The 24,303-nt window shown below is 48.0% G+C and overlaps 2 protein-coding genes across 21 annotated transcripts in view; one reads left to right on the top strand and one right to left on the bottom strand.

Moving 5' to 3' along the window:
• The window catches only part of KLHDC4 (kelch domain containing 4), a 723,698-nt gene that overhangs the window by 407,757 nt on the left and 291,638 nt on the right, over positions 1 to 24,303 (top strand). The window lies entirely within an intron of this gene.
• Positions 1 to 24,303, bottom strand: part of BANP (BTG3 associated nuclear protein) — a 128,377-nt gene that overhangs the window by 67,147 nt on the left and 36,927 nt on the right. For 12 of the 20 annotated variants that reach the window (XM_050773635.1, XM_050773637.1, XM_050773629.1 and 9 more), the window contains 2 exons: positions 11,096 to 11,212; positions 9,239 to 9,414 (listed from right to left, as the gene is read on the bottom strand). In XM_050773635.1, the coding sequence (XP_050629592.1) occupies positions 9,239 to 9,414; positions 11,096 to 11,212 (293 nt within the window). The remainder of the gene's footprint in view (positions 1 to 9,238; positions 9,415 to 11,095; positions 11,213 to 24,303) is intronic. The other 8 variants (XM_050773644.1, XM_050773646.1, XM_050773647.1 and 5 more) reach the window with 1 other exon arrangement.

Here is a 24,303-nt window from a genome sequence, read left to right as displayed (position 1 = left end):
GCAGTGGAGAGACAGGGAAGGGTGGAGAACCAAGCAGGGCCCAGTCACCCAGGCAGCGAGCAGCGTGGTCCAAGCTGAACTGGCACGGGCAAAGGGGACTGGCAGAGGGATAGGCAGAGGGGATGGGCAGAGGGCATGAGCTGAGGGGGCACAGGCAGAGGGCATAAGCTGAGGAGGCACGGACAGAGGGGATGGGCAGAGGGAGCATGGGCAGAGGGGACGGGCAGAGGGAGCACGGGCAGAGGGCACGAGCTGAGGAGGCACGGGCAGAGGGAGCACGGGCAGAGGGGATGGGCAGAGGGCACGAGCTGAGGGGGCACGGGCAGAGGGCACAGGCAGAGGGGACAGGTAGCTGATTACAGGGCTGCTCAGTAATCCAAGAACAGCCGAGGACCTGGGGTCAGTAGGGCTCACAATGAGACCCACTGTCTTTAAACTTCCCAGCGTTCCTAGCACTGAGGTTCATTTAACGGGAACTCTGGGGAGATGAGGGTGGTCTCCAGCGACACCAAGCATCTCTGGACTTAGGACCTGGAGATCCCAAACACAGGACCCGAGGCAGGCAGCAGGAAGGGCAGCAGCATCCCATGCCATCGGCCTCCCCGACCATCACCCACCCACACCAGGACGTGGGCCATGCAGGGCCGGTGTGGGGACGGTGCGGGGACGGTGCGGGGACGGTGCGGGGACGGTGGGCAGGGGCTCTCAGCTGTAGCCACCAAGCTGCTAAAGATCCTGAAGCCTCTCTCAGGAGCTGACAGCGTGAAACACACTCAGCTGAGCTCTCTGTGGTGAGATAATATTTTTAAAGTAAACACTGGACAAGAGTTCAGAGTTGTTTTTCAGGCAGTGAGTCGAAATCATGTCAAAGTGTCACTGAGACACTCCAGGAGGGATGACGTGGGCTCTCCACGCCCAGACCAAGAATCTCCCTGACTTAGGGGGACAGTCGGCTCCGGGGGGGGCTGCCACCTGCCACCTCCGTCCTCCCCAGGCTCCCACCTCAAGGCAATGTCGGGGCAGCCGCTGAGCTCATCCTCTCGCAGGCTCAGGCCCCACCAAGGGCTGGTGTGCAAACGTCCAGACCCAGTGCACCCAAGGATGGCTGCGCCCTTCATCCCACAAGGAGCTGCCCCAGCTCTGGGTGGCTCCTCCTGCACCACAGGTCACAACAAGCCCTCCCTCCACAACCACTGGCCTCATCCAGGCCTCAACACTTCTTCCTGGCCTTTTTTCAGCACTGCAGGAGACTCTGACTCTAGACTCTGCCTCCACCAGAGTTACCCAAAGGCCACCTGGCCTGTCCTCCCAGGAATCTCCCGCCTCGAGCGTCCAGCAGGACCCAGCTTGTGCCGGCCTCTCTGTGTTGGCGGCTCACAGCTCCACGCCCTGTGCTTCCTGCTCGGCAAAGCCACATTATCAGTGCTGACCCACCCGTCTACTGGTTCCCATCCACACCTGTGTCCACGGATTTCCTATTGACAACATCACTCCCACTGCACTCCTCTAAGTGCTAGAGATTTTCAGGCATGTTCTCAGACCAGCAGCATCAGCAGTGACGGGGAACTTGCTGAAAACACTCATTCTCAGGCCCCACCCATCAGAGGCTGTGGGGTGGGCCCTGTTTAGCAAGGAGGTTCTGAGGCAAGCGGGTTCTGACCTGTACGAGGAGGGCCCGGTGTGTAGAGAGAGACCATGACGGACACCACTCCAGGCAGGCTTCCCACCTCCCGCACAGGAGAGCACACAGGCCCACTGAGCTCTGACGGGTGCGGGCAGCGGTCTAAGGACTAGGCAGGGGGCAGGCCCACGTCCCACCGCACTGAGGGATGGCCCGTCCTGTCAGGCAGGCTCCTGAATCCACACCTCCACCACTTCAGAGGCCTCATTTCCTCAGTCCTCACAGTAACTCCAGCAGCTGAGCCAGTCCACGATCCATCTCACGGGAGAAGTGCTCAGACGTCTGCAGAAATGAATGACCCTGATAGAGGTCGCAGGCCAAGTGAGAGGCAGACTGGGAAAGGAGGCAAACGCTCTAGGCCATGAGAAGCCCCTGCCTGCTAATGACCAGTGATTCACACATTTCCAGTGTCTCTTCCTAGAAAGCTGCCGATCCTCAAAGACTCAGAGTTTATTTTATTTTATTTTTTTTGAGACAGAGTCTCGCTTAGTCGCCCAGGCTGGAGTGCAATGGCGCGATATCGGCTCACTGCAAGCTCCGCCTCCCGGGTTCACGCCATTCTCCTGCCTCAGCCTCCCGAGTAGCTGGGACTACAGGCGCCCGCCGCCTCGCCTGGCTAATTTTTTGCATTTTTAGTAGAGACGGGGTTTCACCGTGTTAGCCAGGATGGTCTCGATCTCCTGACCTCGTGATCCGCCCGCCTCGGCCTCCCAAAGTGCTGGGATTACAGGCGTGAGCCACCGCGCCCGGCAAGACTCAGAGTTTAAATGAGGCCTTTTCTGCACTGACATGGAAGGCACTGTCTCATATCTGCTTCCTGATATAATCTGCTGGATTACTGGACTTTTATATATTCAGAATTCCCTACTGGGGGTAAAAAGGGAAACAAAACAATGATTTAAAAATCCCAGCCTGGAATCTGTACTGTCAGACCACAGTGAATAGTTATTAATTTATCCTTTTTTCTTAGTCAGTCTACAGAAAGGAATTAACCAATAATTGAAATAGTCTTTTTAAGATCCCTCTCTCTCCTACTTTCACTTGAATGCTGACTTCCCAAGAGCAGATGAAACAATTCCGATAAATGTTAGTCTGTGTGTTGTCCAAGACCGAAGCCCTAACTTCACACAAACACCCTGGGAAGTACAGTTCCATGGTCATTTTTCAGGCGATGGCTCAGTATTCCTGTCCCTGGGATTCCACACGTTAGTCCCCTGTAGTCACAGAGGTGACAAATGCCGGATTTCCGTCTCCGGCAGGACAGTGAACAAATCAGAAGGCCATCCTTTACGAGTCACTGGACTGCAGGGTTGTTCAAAGCCTTAGAGCGTGGTGTTAATTTCCACAACACAACCAACTCCACGACAATTCAGCTCAAGGTCAGCCTCACCATCTCCAGGTAAGTCTTCAGATTCATGTTAGATATGCCATCCCTGTCAAAAATTAATTTTCAACTGGCTTTTGCAAAGGCTTACTCAAGCTGTTTATGAATTTCAAAAGCAACTCTGCATAATGGTTCCAACAATGGATAACACAGAGCAAACCCACGTAGAATTCAAACCTAAAGGCAGCCCAGGCTGCGTGGTTACACACATCACAGCTCAAAATGCTTCCGAAGCCAGGACATGATTAACTGTAACTGTCAAAAATTCATCTCTCCTATTCAAGGTGGAGAATAAGAATTCTATGTGGAACGCATGAGACATTTTATCTGTTGGGCTCCTCATCATTATTTGCCCCATGAGAAAATACAATGTGTTGGGGTATGCCAGGATCCTGGGGGATAGGGACACCCCATAAAGGTAAGGCCACATTTGTCCCAAACACGCCAACTCTGGCCATCTACTGGCTAGATGTCTACGATGTCACATACGGATGCTTCAAAAGAACCTCCATTCCCATCAGGTACTAGTGGATGCTGAATGAATACTTGGGATGGGAAAAGGGGAGCAGAAAGATTAAAAGGGGAGGGGAGGTGAAGAGAGGAGGTGTCCTGATCAGCAAGAAGTCCACACGCCTGGAGGACAGCTATGAAAACCAGGTGGGCTCCTGATAGGGTGGCCTCGCTCTAAAATCAGGAACTTTATGATTATGTGACATCGTATTTGAGAATTTTAGACATCTGTAACACCGACATTCCACAAACTACACATGACAGAGACTTCAGTGTAGAAATGGAACACTGCACCATTTTCTTTCAAAATGCTTTTTTGGTGTGGGCTGCTTTTATTTTGCTTTGGTTTTCTTTGAGTGGGCTGTTTTCCATCAATAATTCTGTTGTAAAGATTTTGCCTATAACGCTTAAACATCTCTTAAAGTGAAAAACAATTTAACCCTGAGTTAAAAGGATCCTGCGCCTCTGGGTCACGCAGAGAACCCGAGTCCAGCACCAGTCGGCGCCCGAGCTCTGGAGAGCTGAGCGCCTCTAGCGCCTGAGAAGTTTGCTCTCCAAGCGTCTGGTCTCACAGGGCAGGGATGGGAAGGAGTCTTTCCGGGTGGAGGAGGTGGTGGGGAGGAGTCTGGGTGAACTGCTGACTGCTCGGCACCAGCACAGTCATGGGTCAAGACTGCTCCCGACACCTCCATCCTGGGACACAGGCTGTGCATCCAGAAACTCAACCTAAGCTGCTGAGACACCATCAACCCCACTCACTTCCCCAGACTGCCCTTCTGGCCGCTCTGTGGCACTCAGAGCCACGACTGTTCTCACGCTGCTGTCTCCTGCTTCCCTTGGTTTTACTGTGGTCACTCATCTCTCTGCAGCCCTATTCTTATTAGCAATCACCTCAGGACTGCCATGAAAAAGTGTTTCCCTGCTACCTCACACATACAGCACTTATGTTAAAACCACAGAAGATGAATTCTGTAAATAAATGTTTGAGGAATGTTTGTAGCTAAATGTTCTTCTTTCCATGTGCACGGATGGCATCCCACGGACTGCAAGGTCTGGGAATCTGACCACACAGCACAGCATGGCTACGTAGCTACACATTCTCTTTTCCACGCGCATGGCTGACATTCGTGGACTGAGGTCTGGGAATCTGCACAGCACAGCGTGGCTACGTAGCTACACATTCTCTTTTCCACGTGCATGGCTGACATTCGTGGACTGAGGTCTGTGAATCTGCACAGCACAGCGTGGCTACATGTTCTTATTTCCACGTGCATGGCTGACGTTCCGTGGACAGCGAGGTCTGGGAATCTGACCACACAGCATGGCGTGCCAGCAGCAGCTGAAGGACGGCCGCAGCTGACAGCTCTCACAGCTGCCCAACTCGCCCAGCTGTGCCTCACCTGCCTTCGCCAGCATCACCAAGGGCTACCATGTAAGTCATTCTACTAACTGGGATGTCCATGGGACCAACTCCTGGCAATAATTCAACTAGAATTCAATGACAATCCTTCCCCACTGAAATTAAGTACCTAACATTTTACGTGTAGGATTTTGTAGGAATTAGCAAATGCATACACAGCAGGAATTTAAACTCTTGATTAAGAACCTAACTAATTCCCTTAATGGACAAACAGATCCCACTCTAGGTCCATTTTAGCTCAACTTGTTTCTCTAACTCAGCCGGCAGCTTAGTCATTGAACGATGGGGCCCCACACACTTTCAAGTACAAAACAAAGCTATGAGCACACTAAGACCAAAACTACTGACAAAAGGCAAGCACAAGAACGAAGACACAGTCTACCGTTTCCTGCTTTCAACAGTCAGGAGCTACCGTCCTTCTTATTCCAATGAGACACAGTCTATTGTTCCCTGTTTTCAATAGTCAGGAGCTACCGTCCTCCTTATTCTAATGAGACACAGTCTACTGTTCCCTGCTTTCAACAGTCAGGAGCTACCATCCTTATTCCAATGAGACACAGTCTACTGTTCTCCGCTTTCAATAGTCAGGAGCTACCGTTCTTCTTATTCCAATGAGACATGGTCTACTGTTCCCTGCTTTCAACAGTCAGGAGCTACCCGTCCTTCTTATTCCAATGAGACACAGTCTATTGTTCCCTGTTTTCAATAGTCAGGAGCTACCGTCCTTCTTATTCCAATGAGACACAGTCTATTGTTCCCTGCTTTCAATAGTCAGGAGCTACCGTCCTTATTCCAATGAGACACAATCTACTGTTCCCTGCTTTCAATAGCTGGGAGTTACCGTCCTTCTTATTCCAGTGGAGTGTCTGTCATGACAAACGGAATTACCTAAGTGAAAAAAACTAGAATAAAATGACATGGTATCTTTGCAGTATAATAAACTGACTCCAAATTTGATATAAAACAGCATGTCAATTCACACAAGCCATTTGAAATTCTTAAGAAATAACTATTTTGAAATCTGTGGTTCTCTAAGACTTAAGGCACTTAAATACTTAAACGAGAAGCTAAGAACAATCTGTCTCCTGCGGCTCCTGTCTCTTATCAGAGCCTAAAACAACTAAACAGAAAGACAAGCGCACCCCCCCTTTAGCACTTCTCATATTCCTAATGCTTTCCCTCGTAGAAACTCACTGATTCACCGCCTGCCCAGGTGCTCTGGGGCAGAGGGGCACAGGCAGGAAGCTGCTGGCCCCATTCTCAGCACATTCGCACCCCCATGGAAATGCTGAAGAGATGACACCACTACGGGTTGAGAGTAAATCTGACATCAGAGACATTAATGGATTGGCTATTTTTCCAACATTTACACAGACAGCAATCATTTAAAGATGACTTCCTCTGGGTGTCATTTTCACCAAGCCACTATGCCAAATAAGGCAGCTCAAGCAGATATTTTCATAACACCGACCCCACTGGGATAGACATTCCCAAGGACAGAGTCACTGAAAGAGATTTATTACAAGAAATGTTTCCTCCTAATGGGATGAGAAAACAGAATGGCTCGGGATGATGACCTCCCCTTCAAAACAAAGTCAAGTTGAAGATGAGAAAAAGTTCTGCAATTCACCCCAATCCTAACAACCTGTGTTGTACAACAAAATTATGTTTGATGAGGACAATCAGTGGCAAAAACGGCTATGAAGTCTGCTCAGAGCCTTTGCTAAAGAAAAATGTCTTACACAAAACATCAAAAGAACTTAAAAACTCAGACACAAAGAAAATTTGTATTTTTCCTTATAGATACAGATTAATATTAAGCAGGCTCCAAATTTGATACCTTCTCATAAGTTCATTTAGATGTTTTTGTTTTTATGACCCTGGACTCCCCAGAACTACCAAGTTTTGTTTTGTTTTTTTTGCCTCAGCTAACACAGTTTAAATCAAACAAACATCAGGCCTGAAAGGGGTGGCCAGATCTATGTGGGGATTTACACAAAACCCACATCGAAAAATAATTAATTACAACAATTAGTCTGTCGTTACTGCAATGTGATTTTCAATTTCCATGAAAATGAAATCAGGAGCACCCCTCCGTTCCTCAAATTCAATGTGTGAAAAACTCCATTGCCCTGACCCTGCAATTCCTGCATACACAAAAACCTGCATATCAATTCCTACATACACAAAAACCTGCACATCAATGTTCACAGCAGCATTCCTGACAACAGCACCATTCCTGACACCAGTCAAAAAGTGCAAACAACCCAGATGTCCATCAATTGATGATGGATCAACAGAATGTGGGCCATCCGTACCTCGGCATATCACGCAGCCATGAAAAGGAACAAATGCTGGGGCAAAAGCTACAATGTGGGTGACGCTACAGGATTCCATTTAGAGTCAAGGTCCACAACAGGTACATCCACAAGGACGGAGATGAGTTGGGTGCCGGGACTGGAGGCTGGGAGAACGGAAAGTGACTGTTGATGGACACAGGGCTTCTTCTGGGGGTAATAAAAAATACTCTAGAATTAGTCTGAAGTGATGACTGTACAACCTTGTGAATGTACTAAAAACCACTGAGACGTATGCTTTAAAACGGTCAACTTTATGGTATATAAATTAGATCTTAACTGGAAAAAAAAAAAAAGATCAACTCAACCTCTCTCTCTTCCCGCCATTCTGCCATCTGAATCCTAGCAATCTGTATTAGGTAAAAGTCAATTTTTGTGGAAAACATTGTTTTCAATGTTTCAGATAAGGTAATGAGTCTTCCTAACAGGAAAACCTTTGTTCAGTACACAAATCAACATCGAGTTGCTAGGAAAAATCAACAACTCAGACGCAGAAGCAGAAAAAACTGGAGATCTTCCTAGTAAGTAAGGAAAACACATGCTTTACAACTCCACGCACAAAGCTAAGTCTGTTTGGTTCTTTCTTTTCTCCTTACTGTAGTAACTGACAGTCATCTGGTCACTTACGGATGAAGGGCACACAGAGGCTCTCCGGGGAAGAGGGCTCTGAAAGGCACACTGGGCAGGCCGAGGGCCAGGCGGGAGGGCGCCTCAGAGCCCTGCAGGAGAGAAGCCCCCGCTAGGAGTCCAAGTAGGACAAAGAGGGTCACATCCTTCTAGATCTCAGAGGAAACGGGCAGTGCATCACGGACCCCGTGGAAGCTGTGTCCTGCCTCTGCATCCTCTAGCCCAGCAATCTGCCTCTGAGAGCCCATGTCCAGACACGGATCCAAGAGACATGAAAAGACAGCAGGCCAATGCTAGTTTCAATAATGAAAGCTTACAGGGAGCCATCCCTGGAAAGCATCCAGACCTGATGAAATAAGCAAAACTGGCTAAAAGCGACTCTGTCCATCTGCACTAACATGGAAAGATTTCTACCGTGTAGGGGAAAGAAGTGAGTTATAAAATCTTATGAAATGTGCACAAAAAAAAAACCACAAAAGGTTTAGAGATCTCAGAATGGTGGAATCACAAGTTATTTTCCCTTTATTCTTCATTTTTATACTGTATTACTATTTTTTTTTTTTTGAGACAGAGTCTCTGTCACCCAGGCTGGAGTGCAGTGGTGCAATCTCAGCTCACTGTAACCTCTGCTACCCGGGTTTAAGCAATTCTCCCACCTCAGCCTCCCAAGTAGCTGGGATCACAGGCACCTGTCACCATGCCTGACTAATTTTTGTAGTTTTAGTAGAGATGGGGTTTCACCATCTTGGCCAGGCTGGTCTTGAACTCCTGACCTCATGATCTACTTGCCTCAGTCTCCCAAAGTGCTGGGATTACAGGCGTGAGCCACTGCGCTTGTCCTATACTGTATCACTTTTTTTTTTTTTTTGGAGACAGAGTTTTGCTGTATTGCCCAGGCTGGAGTGCAATGGCACGATCTCAGCTCACCGCAACCTCCACTTCCCAGGTTCAAGTGATTCTCCTGCCTCAGCCTCCCAAGTAGCTGGGATTACAGGCACCTGCCACCACGCCTGGTTAATTTTGTATTTTCAGTAGAGACAGGGTTTCTCCATGTTGGTCAGGCTGGTCTTGAACTCCCAACTTCAGGTGATCCACCTGCCTCGGCCTCCCAAAGTGCTGAGATTACAGGCGTGAGCCACCGCACCCGGCCACTGTATCACTTTTTTAAAAAACAACTAAATTAATTTCTAAAAAGCAAAACAAACAAACAAAAATCCTCCTGCTGCTCTGGCCAAGGAAAGAAGACGCCTGGGACGCACCTTCTGAGTTCAGGGTGATGAGGGTGACGTTGCTCCCAATGCTCTGGCTGCCCGCCTGTCCGCAGCTGGACACCGAGTCGCTGGCCTCCGAGCCGCTCTCCCCGTCTTCATGGTGGCTGTCTTCTTGGCCCGGCACCTTCACCACAATGGTGTTCTGCCGACGCCCAGGCACAGCGCTGAACGGGAAAAAAACACACCAACCCAGTGTGGTAAGAGCCACAAGCAGCACGCGAAGGTCAGTGCTTTCCTTATCACAAGATCTAACTCTGCATGGACCAGTGGATCACACAGCCTTCCCAGACCGCTCTCTCTACCAAGATTAATAGCAACTCCATAGGAGAAAATGGCCCGGGGCTAAACGAAACTGTATAAAATAAAACTTAACCATTTAAAGAAAATATTTGTATCACAAAAGAAGTAAAATCATAACTCACTGGGACTCAGGCCTAGTATGCTGCCTTCTGAGTTCAGCAGTCAACCTATAGAATGCTGGTAAGAGTCTTTTTTCAGGCGAGGTTAAAGGAAAGACTAAATCAGAAGACTGTGCCCAGAGGCCTGGGTCAATTCGATCCATGCTGCTGGGCGTGCTGGAGATGGCTCCACCTCTGCAAAGCAAGCAGCATTCCCAAGTATGCCCACAGGCAAAAAAACCCTGAAGGGGCTTAAAAAACCCACTGAGATCCCATCGGAGCTGCCATCATCCCAAGGGCTGCTGATGTGGAAAGACAGAACACCGCTAGCAAAGCAGGGCGAGGCCAGCTCCACAAGTGCTCAAAAAAAAGATGATTTAGAGACTTACTACTTCCCTTTTTTAATGACCCTTTCAACATCCCCTACCGTGGACTGCTACGCACCAGAAGAGAAAGGACCACAATTTCTCTATTTGCAAAGTCAAAAAAAAGGGGTGCTGAAAACACTGGCCGCACCCAGAGGAGGCTGCACTCTGCGCTTTCTGGCCTGGGTTCTCCAGAGCGCTGTCCATGCTGAACCTGATCTCAACACTGGCTATCTGCCTGGTTGACCTCAGCGCAAAGCCCCCGAGGCACAGCTGACCCTGGCACCTCCTCACCACCCATCACCAACTCCTCTCCCTTCACCCCACGTATCAGACCCTCGTGACCACAGCTGCAGCCCTGGAGAACTGAGCTAAGACAATACGGAAAGGGGACGAAGCTGGAGGAGGAGCAATCCACAAAGGAGACTGAGAGAAAAAGCAAATAGAACTTTGTGAAGACACAGATGGGAAAGAAAAAGCAAGAGCATCCTCAGGGGTTCACGCAGCCCTAAGGGGCACTCCTGGGGAGAGCAGGGCCCGGATGCCAGCCAGAGGCCACTGCACAGCCTTCCCCTCACACAGGGCAGGGATGGCGTCTTCTGTCCACTCCCACCTCTGACCCAAGTTCCGTTCAAAATGTCTCAAGAGAAAAAGGCATAAGAAAAAAGTCATAAACTCAACATGCCTGCACCACTTAGCAATCGTGGGAGAGGGTGTCTGTTTGCCTGACACGCTCTGCACAGACAGACAGACGTGAGGACCACTGAGCTAGGTGGGAGGATGAATGCTTTCACTGACCGCTGTGAGGAGACACAGCCAGCCCCCTCCATAACCCCAGCCAGCACGAGACACGGAAGTCCCCGGCGGCAGCTGCCCCCTGGTGTGGCTGGACTCAGCACTCAGCATCACCCAGCCTGCCCTCCCCGACCTCAGAGAGCTGGGGCGGTGCCTGCCAAGCTCAACCCTGTGACCACAGAGATGAAGTGCGTGCTGGACTGTGCCCTGGCTTGGGGACGTTGACTTATTCTCACGGGACTCCTCACAGTGGCAGGGAAAGGTGGGGTTGGTGCCGTGCTACTGACTTGCTAATGACATTTTCCAGGGAATCCGGTGCCCTGTTGCTCAAGGGGTCTTCCATCTTGGCTACAATGGCGTTCTGCCGATCATTGTTGAGTATTACTGTAGTCTGGGGGACGACGCTAGGGAACAAAAGAATCACAAAGAAAAAGAAGGCCTTAAAACAACAACATTCATGGTAAGAGCACATAAGAGTCATTCAACACAGTCCACTCCCAGGGACCCGCAGTGAGGGGGAGGCCTAAGAGTCATTCAACATAGTCCACTCCCAGGGACCCGTCCTGAGCGGGGAGGAGCCCCAAACGCTAAGGAAGAATAAACTGGAGATGGGGTTTTTAACAGTGTAACTTTCCTAATTGTTGGTGTTCTGTCTGCACAACTGGATAGGCTCAGGACAGCCGGGATGAGGATGCTGAGTGTGTGACACAGAACAGACTGCGACCACACCAGCTGTTATCACACCCAGTTAATAAAGCTTCTGGGGTGACACACTTGCATGAAAACCGGCTTGACATTTTCAGTCACTCCATCCCAACTAATTCCTATGGTACAGATCTAACGTTCGTAACCATGTAAGTGTTGGTATCGTCCAAAACGGTAGCGCCCTAGAAAGAAAGGGGCAAACATCACAGTGGATTGGGATGGAAGGACACACGTGCTGCCTCCAGGTTGTGCAGGAACATGTGTGAGCCACAACCACAGGGCTCAGGGTTCTGCTTTGAAGGAAACAATTCTACCAAAGAACAAACCACGGCCCAGAAACCACCAAACCTGGTGCCACCCTGGAGGAAGCACTAGTGTGTTCAGACAGGCGGCAGCTAACACAGCTTCATCTCAAAGTGCAGACTCACCCACAGATTTCAATTGTGCGTTTTTAAGCCTTAGCACTTTCTGGTCACAAGGGATATCTAAGGTACACTTTGTTGTGGAAGGGTGGGGAGAGAAGGAACTAGCACTTGAAATACAAAGTGGTTATCACCTGAGGATAAAACACCGTTCTTGAACTTCACTCTCCAAAAACCAGCTTGGGAAGCCTCTGCCTTTCTGTGATGTGCCCACAGGAAAATCCAGCCTAGCGTCCCTGTAACTGTCCCCACATTGAGTGCGAGCACAGCGCCATGCCATGCCCGAGTAAATCACGGGACCACAAGGTTTTCTTCCTAAAATAAAGGCATAATCAACTGCATTTAATTCAAAAATACTATTTTTAAAATTCCTCTACTTGTTATTGGTGACACCTAAAGTTAACACAACAAAACCTGATAAATGACCTACAGATCGGGTATGAAAAGCAGCCCAGGTGGCTGCTGGCTTGGTCACCACAGTCACCTACAGGCTGCAACAGTCCTATGCTCCTCAGAGATGTGGAACTGGAGAGGTTACCTGGCTTGCACGAGCTTGGTATGTTCCCCAAGTGGAGGCTATGGAACACTGGTGCCCCGGGATCCTAGGCTCACAGCATGTGGGAAGGCTGGTGCCCCAGGATCCTAGGCTCACAGCATGTGGGAAGGCTGGTGTCCCGGGATCCTAGGCTCACAGCATGTGAGAAGGCTGGTGCCCCGGGATCCTAGGCTCACAGCATGTGGGAAGGCTGGTGTCCCGGGATCCTAGGCTCACAGCATGTGAGAAGGCTGGTGCCCCGGGATCCTAGGCTCACAGCATGTGGGAAGGCTGGTGTCCCGGGACCCTAGGCTCACAGCATGTGGGAAGGCTGGTGTCTCCAGATCCTAGGCTCACAGCATGTCCACACACACATTCATTCTCTCTCTCTCCCCATGAGCAACTGAAGAAGGACGGTGCTGCTGAGTGGCCAGCAGTCCCCTAATGACTCTTCACAGTGGCCACTGGCACATTAACGGTCTGAGAAGAAAGTTTAACAGAGTAAAATGTATTCAGGCCACCATCTGGCAAGGTCATTTGACCAAATATACCTTTTTTCCCTTGAAGATCCTTATTAAGGTGAAGGAAATCATGTTCTAAGGCAACCAGCTCCCAGCTGGAATAATGTGCCCCTCGGGTGCCCCACAGCTTTCTGGGGGGCTCGTGGATACAGACAGCTCTCAGCAACACAGTCTCCAGATCCCCACCTTCCAGAACGTCCTGTTTCCTAAAGAGGACTCTCCGTGAGCGAGCATCTCGATGTGTGTGTTCCCTTCCACGAAGCCCTTTTCCCACCTAAAAACCACCTCTGCTCTGAGCACACTGGACGCACCATCCACCTAGGGCGCAGATCCCAGGAGCCAGCACAGGCCACCTGAACACTGGCATGGTGGTGACAAAACCAGCGCCTCGCCGGCTGACTACAAAGCCCTCGGTAAGTCAGCTGGGTTGCAATCCTTTGCTTTCAACAAAACAGATGGAGATCATCAAAAACAGTTTCTGAGGACGGACCACTGAGACCCCTGGCACATAACTCAAGGAAGCTGAGGACTCCTTCCTCTCCCACATATTACTGGTGTGACCCGAGTTTCCCAGTACCCTAGAGCTACAAAAACCAAAAACAGCAGAACCAACGTAGAATCCTCTCTCATCTAAGCAGTCAAACATAATCAATCATCCATCGATACAATAATTAACCAAAAAGCCCCATCTAACTACTCAAAAATATATTCCCAGTATTTTATTATCAAGAATTAGTTCTAAGTGGGTGACACAGTCACGCTGTTTTGTTCAACCACTGTAGTAGGAATTCAATCCAAAAGGGGTTTTTTTTTTTTAGCCCTTAGGGCCTTATGGTTAGGAACACAAACTTTTTCAGCTTCGATTTACATCCCTGTTTCTGTTGCCCAGGCACGCGACAGCCATGCTAACAGGATGAAATTCTGTGAGGGAAATGAAACGGAAAGCAAAGTTCAAAGACCAGAAAGTGATAGAACATTCGACTGCCAAAAGCTTACTGGGGAGACGTTCAAAATGCATCATGATATTTACATTATAATGGAAAAATTTTAAAAAAAACAATAAACCAGTTGTGTTTTTAATTTTTAATGATCAATATTATAATGTGCTGTAAAAGTAATTTATTTTAATGTTTAAAAAACGCCAGAAACTACATGCTTTCAACTAATGCAATTTAAATCAACCTCAAATTGCACAAAAGAATACATTTTTTTAAAATTATGGAACAGTAAGGAGAATGAAGTCCCTATCTAAGGACTGATGTGGAAAAAGTGCCACAACAATACTAAGCAACAAAAAACACAGGTAAGTACAGACACATATGTGTGTGCATTGAAATGTGTCTGTAAGGATAGTCAAGAAACTGAGAAGCAGGTCACTGAGCCTCATGAGACGGGCCCTGCAGCATCTTCACAGCACAGACAGCAGCCCACGCAGAGAAGCTATTAACCTGCTCAAGGCCACACAGCCAGTGAATGGCAAAATCAGGTCTGAGGCCAACATACAATATGTGACAGGAGCTGACATTCCTAACCAAAACCACTCTGGCCCACAGCCCTCAGCCTTTCATCTGTTTTGCCATCTCCTCACTACGCTTTAGTTTTCCACGTGGCCTTCCCCTGTACGGGGTCCTTCTGCTCATCCAGTGGTGTCTCCCAAAGTCCCTAGGAGAATGCACAGGACATGGCTGAAGACTGTTCGGGACACCGAGGAATTCAAGAGTGAGCCTCCCATTTGAGTAAAATGCCTCTCGATCCGCTGGTTCACATGCTGCTGCTCTGCATGCTGAAAGCAAAGACTGAGAATCCCGACCCAGAGCAGAACCCACCAAGCAGGATGCCAAAAGGCAGCCTAGAATGTTCCCATCCACTGTGCAGGGTCAGTTCTGAATTCCACCAGGAGGTGCTAAACTAAAGGTGACTTAAAGTCTGAGGGCTGACTGGCAGGAGCTGGCAGCCACCATGAGACCCAGCCCGGAGTGGGCACTCGGGGACCCACCAGGAAGTAACAGTCTTCATTCTGCTGAGCTCAAGGAGTACTGAGTACTTCGTGTACATGTCTCGCTCCCAGCCATCCTGGATATTTTACCCGCTTTACCATGAAGACACTGATGCTCAGAAAGATTAGGATCTGTCCCAGGTCTCACCACTTACCAGTGACAGAACCCGTGTTCAAAACTAAGTATTTCTCATGCTTTTAGTCACCTGCTGGACAACAACGGCAATGATCCTATTTAAACTACTGCTACAACTCACCCTTTCATTGTTTGAGTTTTTTAACTGTTTTACTTTGATGGATTTAAAACAAAACCTCTTCAGCCAGGCGCCCTGGCTCTCACCTGTAATCCCAACACTTTGGGAAGCTGAGGCAGGCAGATGGCTTGAGCCCAGGAGTCCAAGACCAGCCTGGGCAACACGGTGAGACCCCATTTCTACAAATAAAACAAAATAAAATCTTCCACTCTGAAAGCTGTCATGGCAAACATTTTCCACGCCAAAGCTTATAAAGTGGCCTTCCACTTCTCTTCTGCTTCAGGGAACCACCTCATCTCGGAGCCCTAAGCACCTGCCCCATGCTCTAGGCAACTGGCAGGGCGGCCCCTGTTGCTCGTGGACCACACAAAATGGAGCACATGTGAACAGACATCAAGAGGCTTTGTTGGCCGGGCGCGGTGGCTCAAGCCTGTAATCCCAGCACTTTGGGAGGCCGAGACGGGCAGATCACAAGGTCAGGAGATCGAGACCATCCTGGCTGACACGGTGAAACCCCGTCTCTACTAAAAAATACAAAAAACTAGCCAGGCGAGGTGGCGGGCGCCTATAGTCCCAGCTACTCGGGAGGCTGAGGCAGGAGAATGGCGTGAACCCGGGAGGCGGAGCTTGCAGTGAGCTGAGATCCGGCCACTGCACTCCAGCCTGGGCGGCAGAGCGAGACTCCGTCTCAAAAAAAAAAAAAAAAAAAAAAAAGAGGCTTTGTTCAAGTACACGCAAAACAAGCCACCAAAATAAGACATAACATTAAAAATCTTAAGAAATGCAAGATTTGAACTATTTTCACAAATTTGTGTTTGCCATGTTTTATTACAAAAGGAAATGAAAACTAAGTTATTCTGAAGCAGAGACTTGAAAACCTACGCAATGGTTCAGAGACAATGACACGGGAAGGAGGAGGAGAGCAACGCTGAGGACCAGAGCCCAGCCAGTACCCGGACGAGGGCCCAGTAACGCTGAGGATCAGAGCCCAGCTGGCACCCAGACAAGGGCCCAGCAACACTCAGGACCAGAACCCAGCTGGCACCCAGATGAGGGCCCCGTAACACTCAGGACCAGCGCCCCGCCAGCACCCAGTACGAGGGCCCAGCCAGCACTTCAGAGCAGCAGAACATCTGACCCATGCAGCCAGTGAGCAGAACCCGAGAGCCCTCGCAGCAGAGGTTAGCATCGGAAGCCAGCTCCAACTAAGTGGCTCAGGCCGCTGAGACGCCGGGTGGGTCCCGGTCTGAGACTGGGGCTAGGCTCCATGAAAGCTGTCGAATGCGGAAATGACGAGGCGAGAGAGTCACCTGATTCTCAGCGGTGACTCCAGACACCACCGTGGGTGCCTGCTGGACACACACCTCTGCCTGGGCACAAATGATCACAGGACGGAGAAGAGACACAACTCTGTTCTCCGCCTAACCCTCAACTCGCACACAGATGCCGAGAGGACAATCTGAGGAGAAAGCAAGCACCAAGCCTCCAAAGATGAGTTGAAACAACTTTCAAACATCCCAGGGCCAAACCCACTAAATATGCACCTAACACATCTGCACTGAATACTCAGCAAGTGAGAAGCCCACCCTGGGCACCGCAGGACCCCCAGCCTCCAGGGGCTCCCGCTCCAGCTCACCGCGCGAACAAGGCCGGGCACGCTGCTTCCCCTCGGCGTCCCGCTGAGCCCAAGATCTTGACCCAGAGCTCATTACCTGTGGAGTCCAGTCACCGACCACTCCCATTCACGCCACAATATCCGGCTGTTTTTCACGGCAGGGAGAGGAGGAACTTCACCGGGATATCTGACATATATTTGAACAAAAACAAGCTTTTGTCTCCTTCCCACCGAGTGCAGCCTCACCACGTGACACGTTGCCGCCACGGGTAGGCATCCCTTTTATAATTCAAAGTAATTATTATCAAGTACAGGTTAGAAAAGCTGATATTAGTTTTCTAATTTTTATGAATTCTCTCAAGGAAAAATATTTCAACAACAGCAAGGTAAAAAGAATTAAGTAATTTTTTCTGCTTTCTACTTATTAAGAAAAAATGGACAGATTTCTTTTAAACTCCAGTACCTGTTCCCAAAGAACATTTTCTCCCATGGACATTTATGCTCCTACATAACACACAAGGACCAGGGCCAAACAAAAGAAGAAACTGGTTTGATGTAATGTGCTTACAAAAAGAGGAGCCGCTCAGAGCTTCAGCGGGAGGAAAAGCAGGCCCCCCAAAGCCCCCCAGGCCAGGGCAGCCCATAGCCCACTTCCCTTGCCATCAGGGCCTGTCCCAGGAGCCCCCACACATCCAGACTGCATTTCCCAAGCCCCTTCTGTGCACACACGGCCCTGTGGCCCAATTCCACCCATGGACTCTAACAGGCGAGAGGTGTGTCACTTCCAGGACACAGGTTTTAACAACAGGGTGCACCTTTTCACTTCTCTCCCCTTCCCAGGCTGAGGACCCCAAGGCCACAGGGTGAGCACACGGTAGAAGGCTCAGGCATCAGAGGCACTCGGGGCAGTTGTGGGAGCACGAGAATCGCCCAAACTGCCCCCTGAACAAGCAAGATGCACCCTCCCACCGCGCTCATCACAAGTCCAGGGGACCCTCTACTGCCATGGCTCATGTCACCCAATCAATACCGTCAGCATTCACACTAATCAAACATTTACTAAAGTATATTTCTACTGCTTGCAGGTTCCAGGAGTTTTTTATTTTGTTTTATTTTATTTTTATACACGGGGTCTCCCTACGTTGCCCAGGCTGGTCTTCAATTCCTGGTCTCAAGTGATCCTCCCACCTCAGTCTCCTGAGGTGCTGGGATTACAGGCCTAAGCCACTGCACCACGCTAAAGATTAAAAACTCATAAAAACATGATCTAACAAAAAATACCCAGGGGTAAAAATAAATTTACATTAAAATTTTCTTCCTAATATCTAACGAAATAAACAAAACAGAACATAAAGCCAACTCTCCAAATAACCACTGCACCAGAGAAATGGGAGTAACCTTTAAAAAGTCACTGCTAAAGAAAGAAACTTCTAGCTTCTGGCAATCAATCGGCTTTGAGAGGCTCCAGATCTAACTCCTCACGCTGCTCTCCCCAAGGAGCCATGCTTGTACACTGACAGAGATCTGTGACCTCAACCCAACAATCCCAAATCAGAAGGGCGAGCAGGTCAAGGACGTGCATGTTTTCTTCCTCTTTCCTAGAAGCTACAGAAATGACTACTAGTGAGAGAGGGAAGCAGCGTCAGAACTGACTCCACAGAAGTCAGCATGCTGCAGCGGCACAAGATGGAGGGTTCCTAGGCAACATGTTTGGGTGAAAAGCCACCCAGGACCCTTCCCATGCTCGGAGGACGCCGCGCACCGCATCCTGGTCTCTAACGCCAGGGCCCTCCGCGCACCGCATCCTGGTCTCTAACGCCAGGGCCCTCCGCGCACCGCATCCTGGTCTCTAACGCCAGGGCCCTCCGCGCACCGCATCCTGGTCTCTAACGTCAGGGCCCTCCGCGCACCGCATCCTGGTCTCTAACGTCATTTTTCAATTCACAGAGCAACAGCTGATTCTAGGCTGGGAAAGGCACTCACAATGAGCCGGGAGAAGTATTTGGCAGCGCTGTGCAAGTAAAAAGTGCTCAGGCCAGGCATGGTGGCTCACATCTGTAATCCCAGCACTTTGGGAGGCCAAGGCAGGTGGATCACCTGAGGTCAGGAGTTCAAGACCAGCCTGGCCAACATGGTGAAACCCCGTTTCTAATATAAATACAAAATTAGCCAGGTGTGGTGGCAAGGCCTGTAATCCCAGCTACTTGGGAGGCTGAGGCAGGAGAATTGCTTGAACCCAGAAGGCGGAGGTTACAGTAAGAGATCGCCCCACTGCACTCCAGCCTGGGCAACAAGAGCAAAACTCTGTCTCAAAAGAAAAAAAAAAAAAAAACAAAAAAACACTAACGATGAAACACCTACAATGAAGAGGGAATGGAGGGAATGTCAAGGGGCACAGGAGCCAACTGACAAGCTGCCAGTGGCCAAAGCTGGAAGGATGTGAGCACCAGAATGAAGCAGAACTGGATTCTAACCCACAGAGTAAAGTACATCTCCACGAGCAGACGTTGATGGAAACAGACAAGTGAATAAATGAATCAATGGGAAAGAAGAGACAAGCCTCCCGGGTGGACTAACAACAGTATCTGTGACACTCCACCCTCGAGGAGGCGGCACACAACTCCCCACTCCACAACCGGGTGATGGGCATAGCGGCTTCCTTCCAAAGTGCAGGATGAAAGTGGCAAGAGTCACCTGACTGTGGAAGATGCTGAAGAGCACACCGCAGCCAGGTGATCCCCATCAGCATCAGGCACTGAGTCCTGCTGACGGTGCTGGCCAGGACAGGATGTGACGAGAAGGACTTCACCTCCGTGTCCTTCCTCCCAAAACCCGTGACCCCAGTCTAGTCAGGAGACAAATTCCAACAGAGGCACATCCTACAAAATACCCGACCCAAAGATCCTCAAAAAGTTGCCAAAAACAAGGAAGTGTGAGAAACGGTCACGGATCAGAGGAGCCCAGGGAGGCTTGGCAACGGAGCGTCCCATGGACCCACAGACATGAAAACATACAGTGGGTACCATGAGGAACAGTGTGTGGTGTTTCTATATTTATTAGAAACACCTATATTTATTAAAATAATTGAATTTATTATTAAAAACCTAGGCTTCACTGGCAAATTCTATCAAATTTTTAAAAAGAAATAAAAATCTCACAGAAACATTTTCAGAAAATAGACAATGAGGGGCAGCTTCCCAGCTCCGTTGCTGAGGTCAGCATTATCCTGATAACAAAACAAAGACATGGTGAAAAAAAAAAAAGAAAACTGCAGACTAACACATCCCACAAACACAGACGCAAAAACTCTTCATTAAATATTAGAAAACTGATCGGCCAGGCGCAGTGACTCACGCCTGTAATCCCAACACTTTAGGAGGCCGAGGTGGGTGGATCACAAGGTCAGCAGATCGCGACCATCCTGGCTAACATGGTGAAACCCCGTCTCTACTAAAAATACAAAGAATTAGCCGGGCGTGGTGGTGGGCGCCTGTGGTCCCAGCTGCTCGGGAGGCTGAGGCAGGAGAATGGCGTGAACCCGGGAGGTGGAGCTTACAGTTTATATATATATACACATATATATATATAAACTGATCCATATAGCAAAAGCAGAATACACGGAGATCAAGTCAGGTTTATGATAATAGAAATGCAAGGTTCGGTTAGCATTCGAAATTGGCGTAATTCACTTTAACAAAAGAATCAAAAAGGAACACCATACCATCATCTCGGGAAGATACAGAAAAGGCATGTGAAAATCCAATGTCCGTTCGTTCATGTGAAAAACTCCCATGAAACAAAGAACAGAAGGAAACTTCTTCAACCTGATAAAGAGCATCTGGGAAAAACGTACAGGTAACATCAGACTTAATGGTGAAAGGCTGGATGCTTTCACTCAAAGATCAGGAATAAGGCAAAAATACTGTTATAAAGAAAATGCACCGAAATAAAGATCATGTCCAGCACATTAAAGGAAGGGAAGGTATAGAAATTCTATAGGAAGAAGCAAAACTCTATTTAAAGGCAACATAATTATGTATATTTTTTTCAAAAAATCCTACAGAAAATATAAAACAAGTTCATTTAGAAATGGCACAGGATAAAGGTCAGTAAAGAAAAATGTATTGTACTGCTATATCCTTCCAATGAACAACTGGACACTGAAATGTAAAATACAATACCATTTATGATAGCATCTGTAAGTATGAAGTACTCAGAGATAAATGTAACGAAATATGTACAGGAGTTGAACACTGAAAACTATATAAGACTGCTAAGATAAATTAAAGACCTGCATAAATGGAGAGACATACAATGTTCATGAATCAGAATACTCAATATTGTTAAGTTGGCAATTCCCCCAAATTGATCTACAGATTCAATACAATCCCAATGAGTCATGAGTTATTCTAAAACTAGAGAAGTGCTCCAAATTATTAGAATGTGCATTATCATCACAACATTTAAATTTATGTTTCTCATTGGTCTGGTTATTAGATTGTATCTCTAAAGCATACGATTATGTGAATAATTCCGGAAGTTGTATGTATGTAAACTGTATGTTTTCTTTGGCTAGTACTCAGTCCGAGCATGTAGAAGGTATCACAATTAGGTCACCAAAAATATGCAGCTGTGCAAGGTACTCTAGTCCAGTCAGGAAAAGAAATCACATGTACACAAAATTAAATGCAAGCAACCAAAATTCAATTATTAAATAAGAAAAGAATTAAACAAAACCATCTTAGCTGAGACCAGACCATTTCTTCACAATTCAAGCAGCTCTCCCTTGAGTTTGTCAGATTCTAAAGCCTATGAAATGCTATAATTTTGACTGGGAATGTCAATGACCCAAAACTGAAAAGAGTGGTTGACCCCGGCCAAGAACTCTGGTGCTCCCATGCCAGAACAGAGATGCTCAGAACGAGGCCTAGCTCTACACACCACCACAACAGCCTTTCCACGAGTATCTATCAACACAATAGATAAAAGACCCTCTAGGAAACAAAACAAAATAAAAGACCCTCTAGGAAATGAAACAGAGAATGAGCAGCCAGCATACTAGAGGGAATTAAAATCATTCCTTAAACAAATATTTCAATTCTCCACAGGTCAACAGTCAGTTCTAAGGAAAAGAACAATTTCTCCCCCATTGAGTCTTACATGACCCATCTCTGGAAGACATACTTTAAAAGAAATCACACTTTTAAAAATTTCCAGAACTAGTATTATACAGAAGCCTATGGTTTACAATTGTTGTAAAATTGTAGAAACATGCTAGTTCTTAATTCTTTAACGTTCTTAAAGATAAACATCTATGACTTTAAAAAGCAGATTTTTAAAATCTATTTTTTAATTAAAATAAACTAAAATAAAATTAGCTTTTTATTTTTAAAAATAATTTTGCGAGTCAGTCAGTATGTTCAGTTAACAAAAACAAAGCAGAAAATCCTGGGCTGTGAGCTGCAGTCTGAGCTGCCCAGCAGCCAACTCCACAGGTGTGCTGGGCACAGAGCCCTGTCACCCGCCCTGTGTCCTGGATGTGCACAGCCACGCGGGCCTGCACCCCCTGACGGGGAACACTCCAGGCTCTGCTGCATCCTATTCACACCACTGTCTCTGTCCAGCTTGGAAGTACAGACAAAGGATGCTAACATTTACTTGTATAAGCGTGAACATGTGCGTGCCCTGGATCCCTGCAGGCCATGTGACATAATGCCCCAACTGACCTGTCCACACTAGCATTCAAAGGACAGGCCCAAACATCTTTAAAGTTAAAACAGGCTGCTACACCAAAATCACAATAAAGCAAAATTCTGCACACCTGCAGGAAGAAAATAAGCACCTACCTACAAAAATTAAAAGACCATTTTTCTTGTCCCCAAGTGGATGATGGCTGTTGGATGAGGCCCATCCAGGTGGCTCGCATTTTTATTACAATGATTCAACTTTAGCTTCAAATAAAAAGGGCTTTCTTTTTCTTTCCTTTGTTCTCGAAGTTATTTAAAGAATCTCATTCCGGTGTAGAACCCAAAAATCTGGATCCAAAATGCCAAGTGAGGCAAGCGGTACTCCACTGCCTTTTTGTGTTCCAGAGAGTAAAAGGAAAAACTCATCAGCTCTCAGCACTGATAGCACAGACTGGTGCAAGTCAGTTCTAATGAGAAATAACCCACAGGTGGGGTGGATTTCCACACACAGACAGGGGGCCTCAGTGACGCCCCTGCTGCTGCAAGGCTGTGCCCGCCCTTGAAGGTTGGGCTGGCTCTGAGCAGATGCAGCCGCTCTAAACAGAAGGGCAAGTGACACCGCAGGGGGCAGCTTCTCGCCCTTTCTCCGGGGGCCTCATCACAACTCAAAGCCCCTTAAGGTGTCTGCATCTGTGCTATAAGATTACACTCGGACTTCCCAGCTAATCCCTCACAGCAAGGAGTGAGCCCTGGGAACCCTGGGCTATTTTAACAGCATATGATTTGGATATAATACTATCTGTGACTCACATACTCCTAATCTTCATTTAAAATACCTGAGTCCCGGCCGGGGGTGGTGGCTCACACCTGTAATCCCAGCACTTTGGGAGGCCGAGGCGGGCAGATCACGAGGTCAGGAGTTCGAGAGCAGCCTGGCCAACATGGTAAAACCCCGTTTCTAATTAAAAAAAAAAAAAAATTAGCCAGGCGTGGTGGCGTGCGCCTGTAATCCCAGCTACTCAGGAGGCTGAGGCAGAGAATCGCTTGAACCCAGGAGGCAGAGGTTGCAGCGAGCCGAGATCATGCCATTGCACTCCAGCCTGGGTGACAGAGCGAGACTCCCATCTCAAAATATCTGAGTCCCAAAATAAATAATCCATAGAAGCACCTTATTATTTGGAATGCTAACCAATTTTTAACTTTGTTTGGAGACTTTTCCTTTTCAAAGTTCCACTGCCCACATTTTAGACAGACAATTCTCATTCACTCATATGTGTTTACAAATTAGTAATTTTCTAATTTAAACATACTTTTTTCCATTGACATAATGGGATTAAGTTCTTATCTGCTACTTCTCTCCCACAATTTTCTGTCAACAGCTCTCAACTGTTGGCAATTTTTATTTCTAATTTTCAGGACTTATATGGAAAGATACCAGCCTGGCCAACATGGCAAAACCCCATCTCTATCAAAAAATACAAAAAATAGCCAGGCACAGTAGCATGCACCTATAGTTTCAGCTACTCGGGAGGCTGAGGTGGGAGAATCGCTTGAACCCGGGAGGGAGAGGTTGCAGTGAGCCGAGATTGCACCACTGTACTCCAGCCGGCATGACAGAGTGAGACTGTCTTTTAAAAAGAACTTATATGGAAAGAAATGCCAGACTTAATAACACCCTTTTTGTTTTTGTTTTGTTTTTTTTTTTTTTTTTGAGTTAGGACCTCGCTCAGCCTGGAGTGCAGTGGCACAGTCACAGCTCA

This window comes from Macaca thibetana, chromosome 20 (assembly GCF_024542745.1).
Source record: "Macaca thibetana thibetana isolate TM-01 chromosome 20, ASM2454274v1, whole genome shotgun sequence".
NCBI classification, from domain to species: domain Eukaryota; kingdom Metazoa; phylum Chordata; class Mammalia; order Primates; family Cercopithecidae; genus Macaca; species Macaca thibetana.
This window is presented reverse-complemented; position numbering and strand designations above follow the sequence as displayed.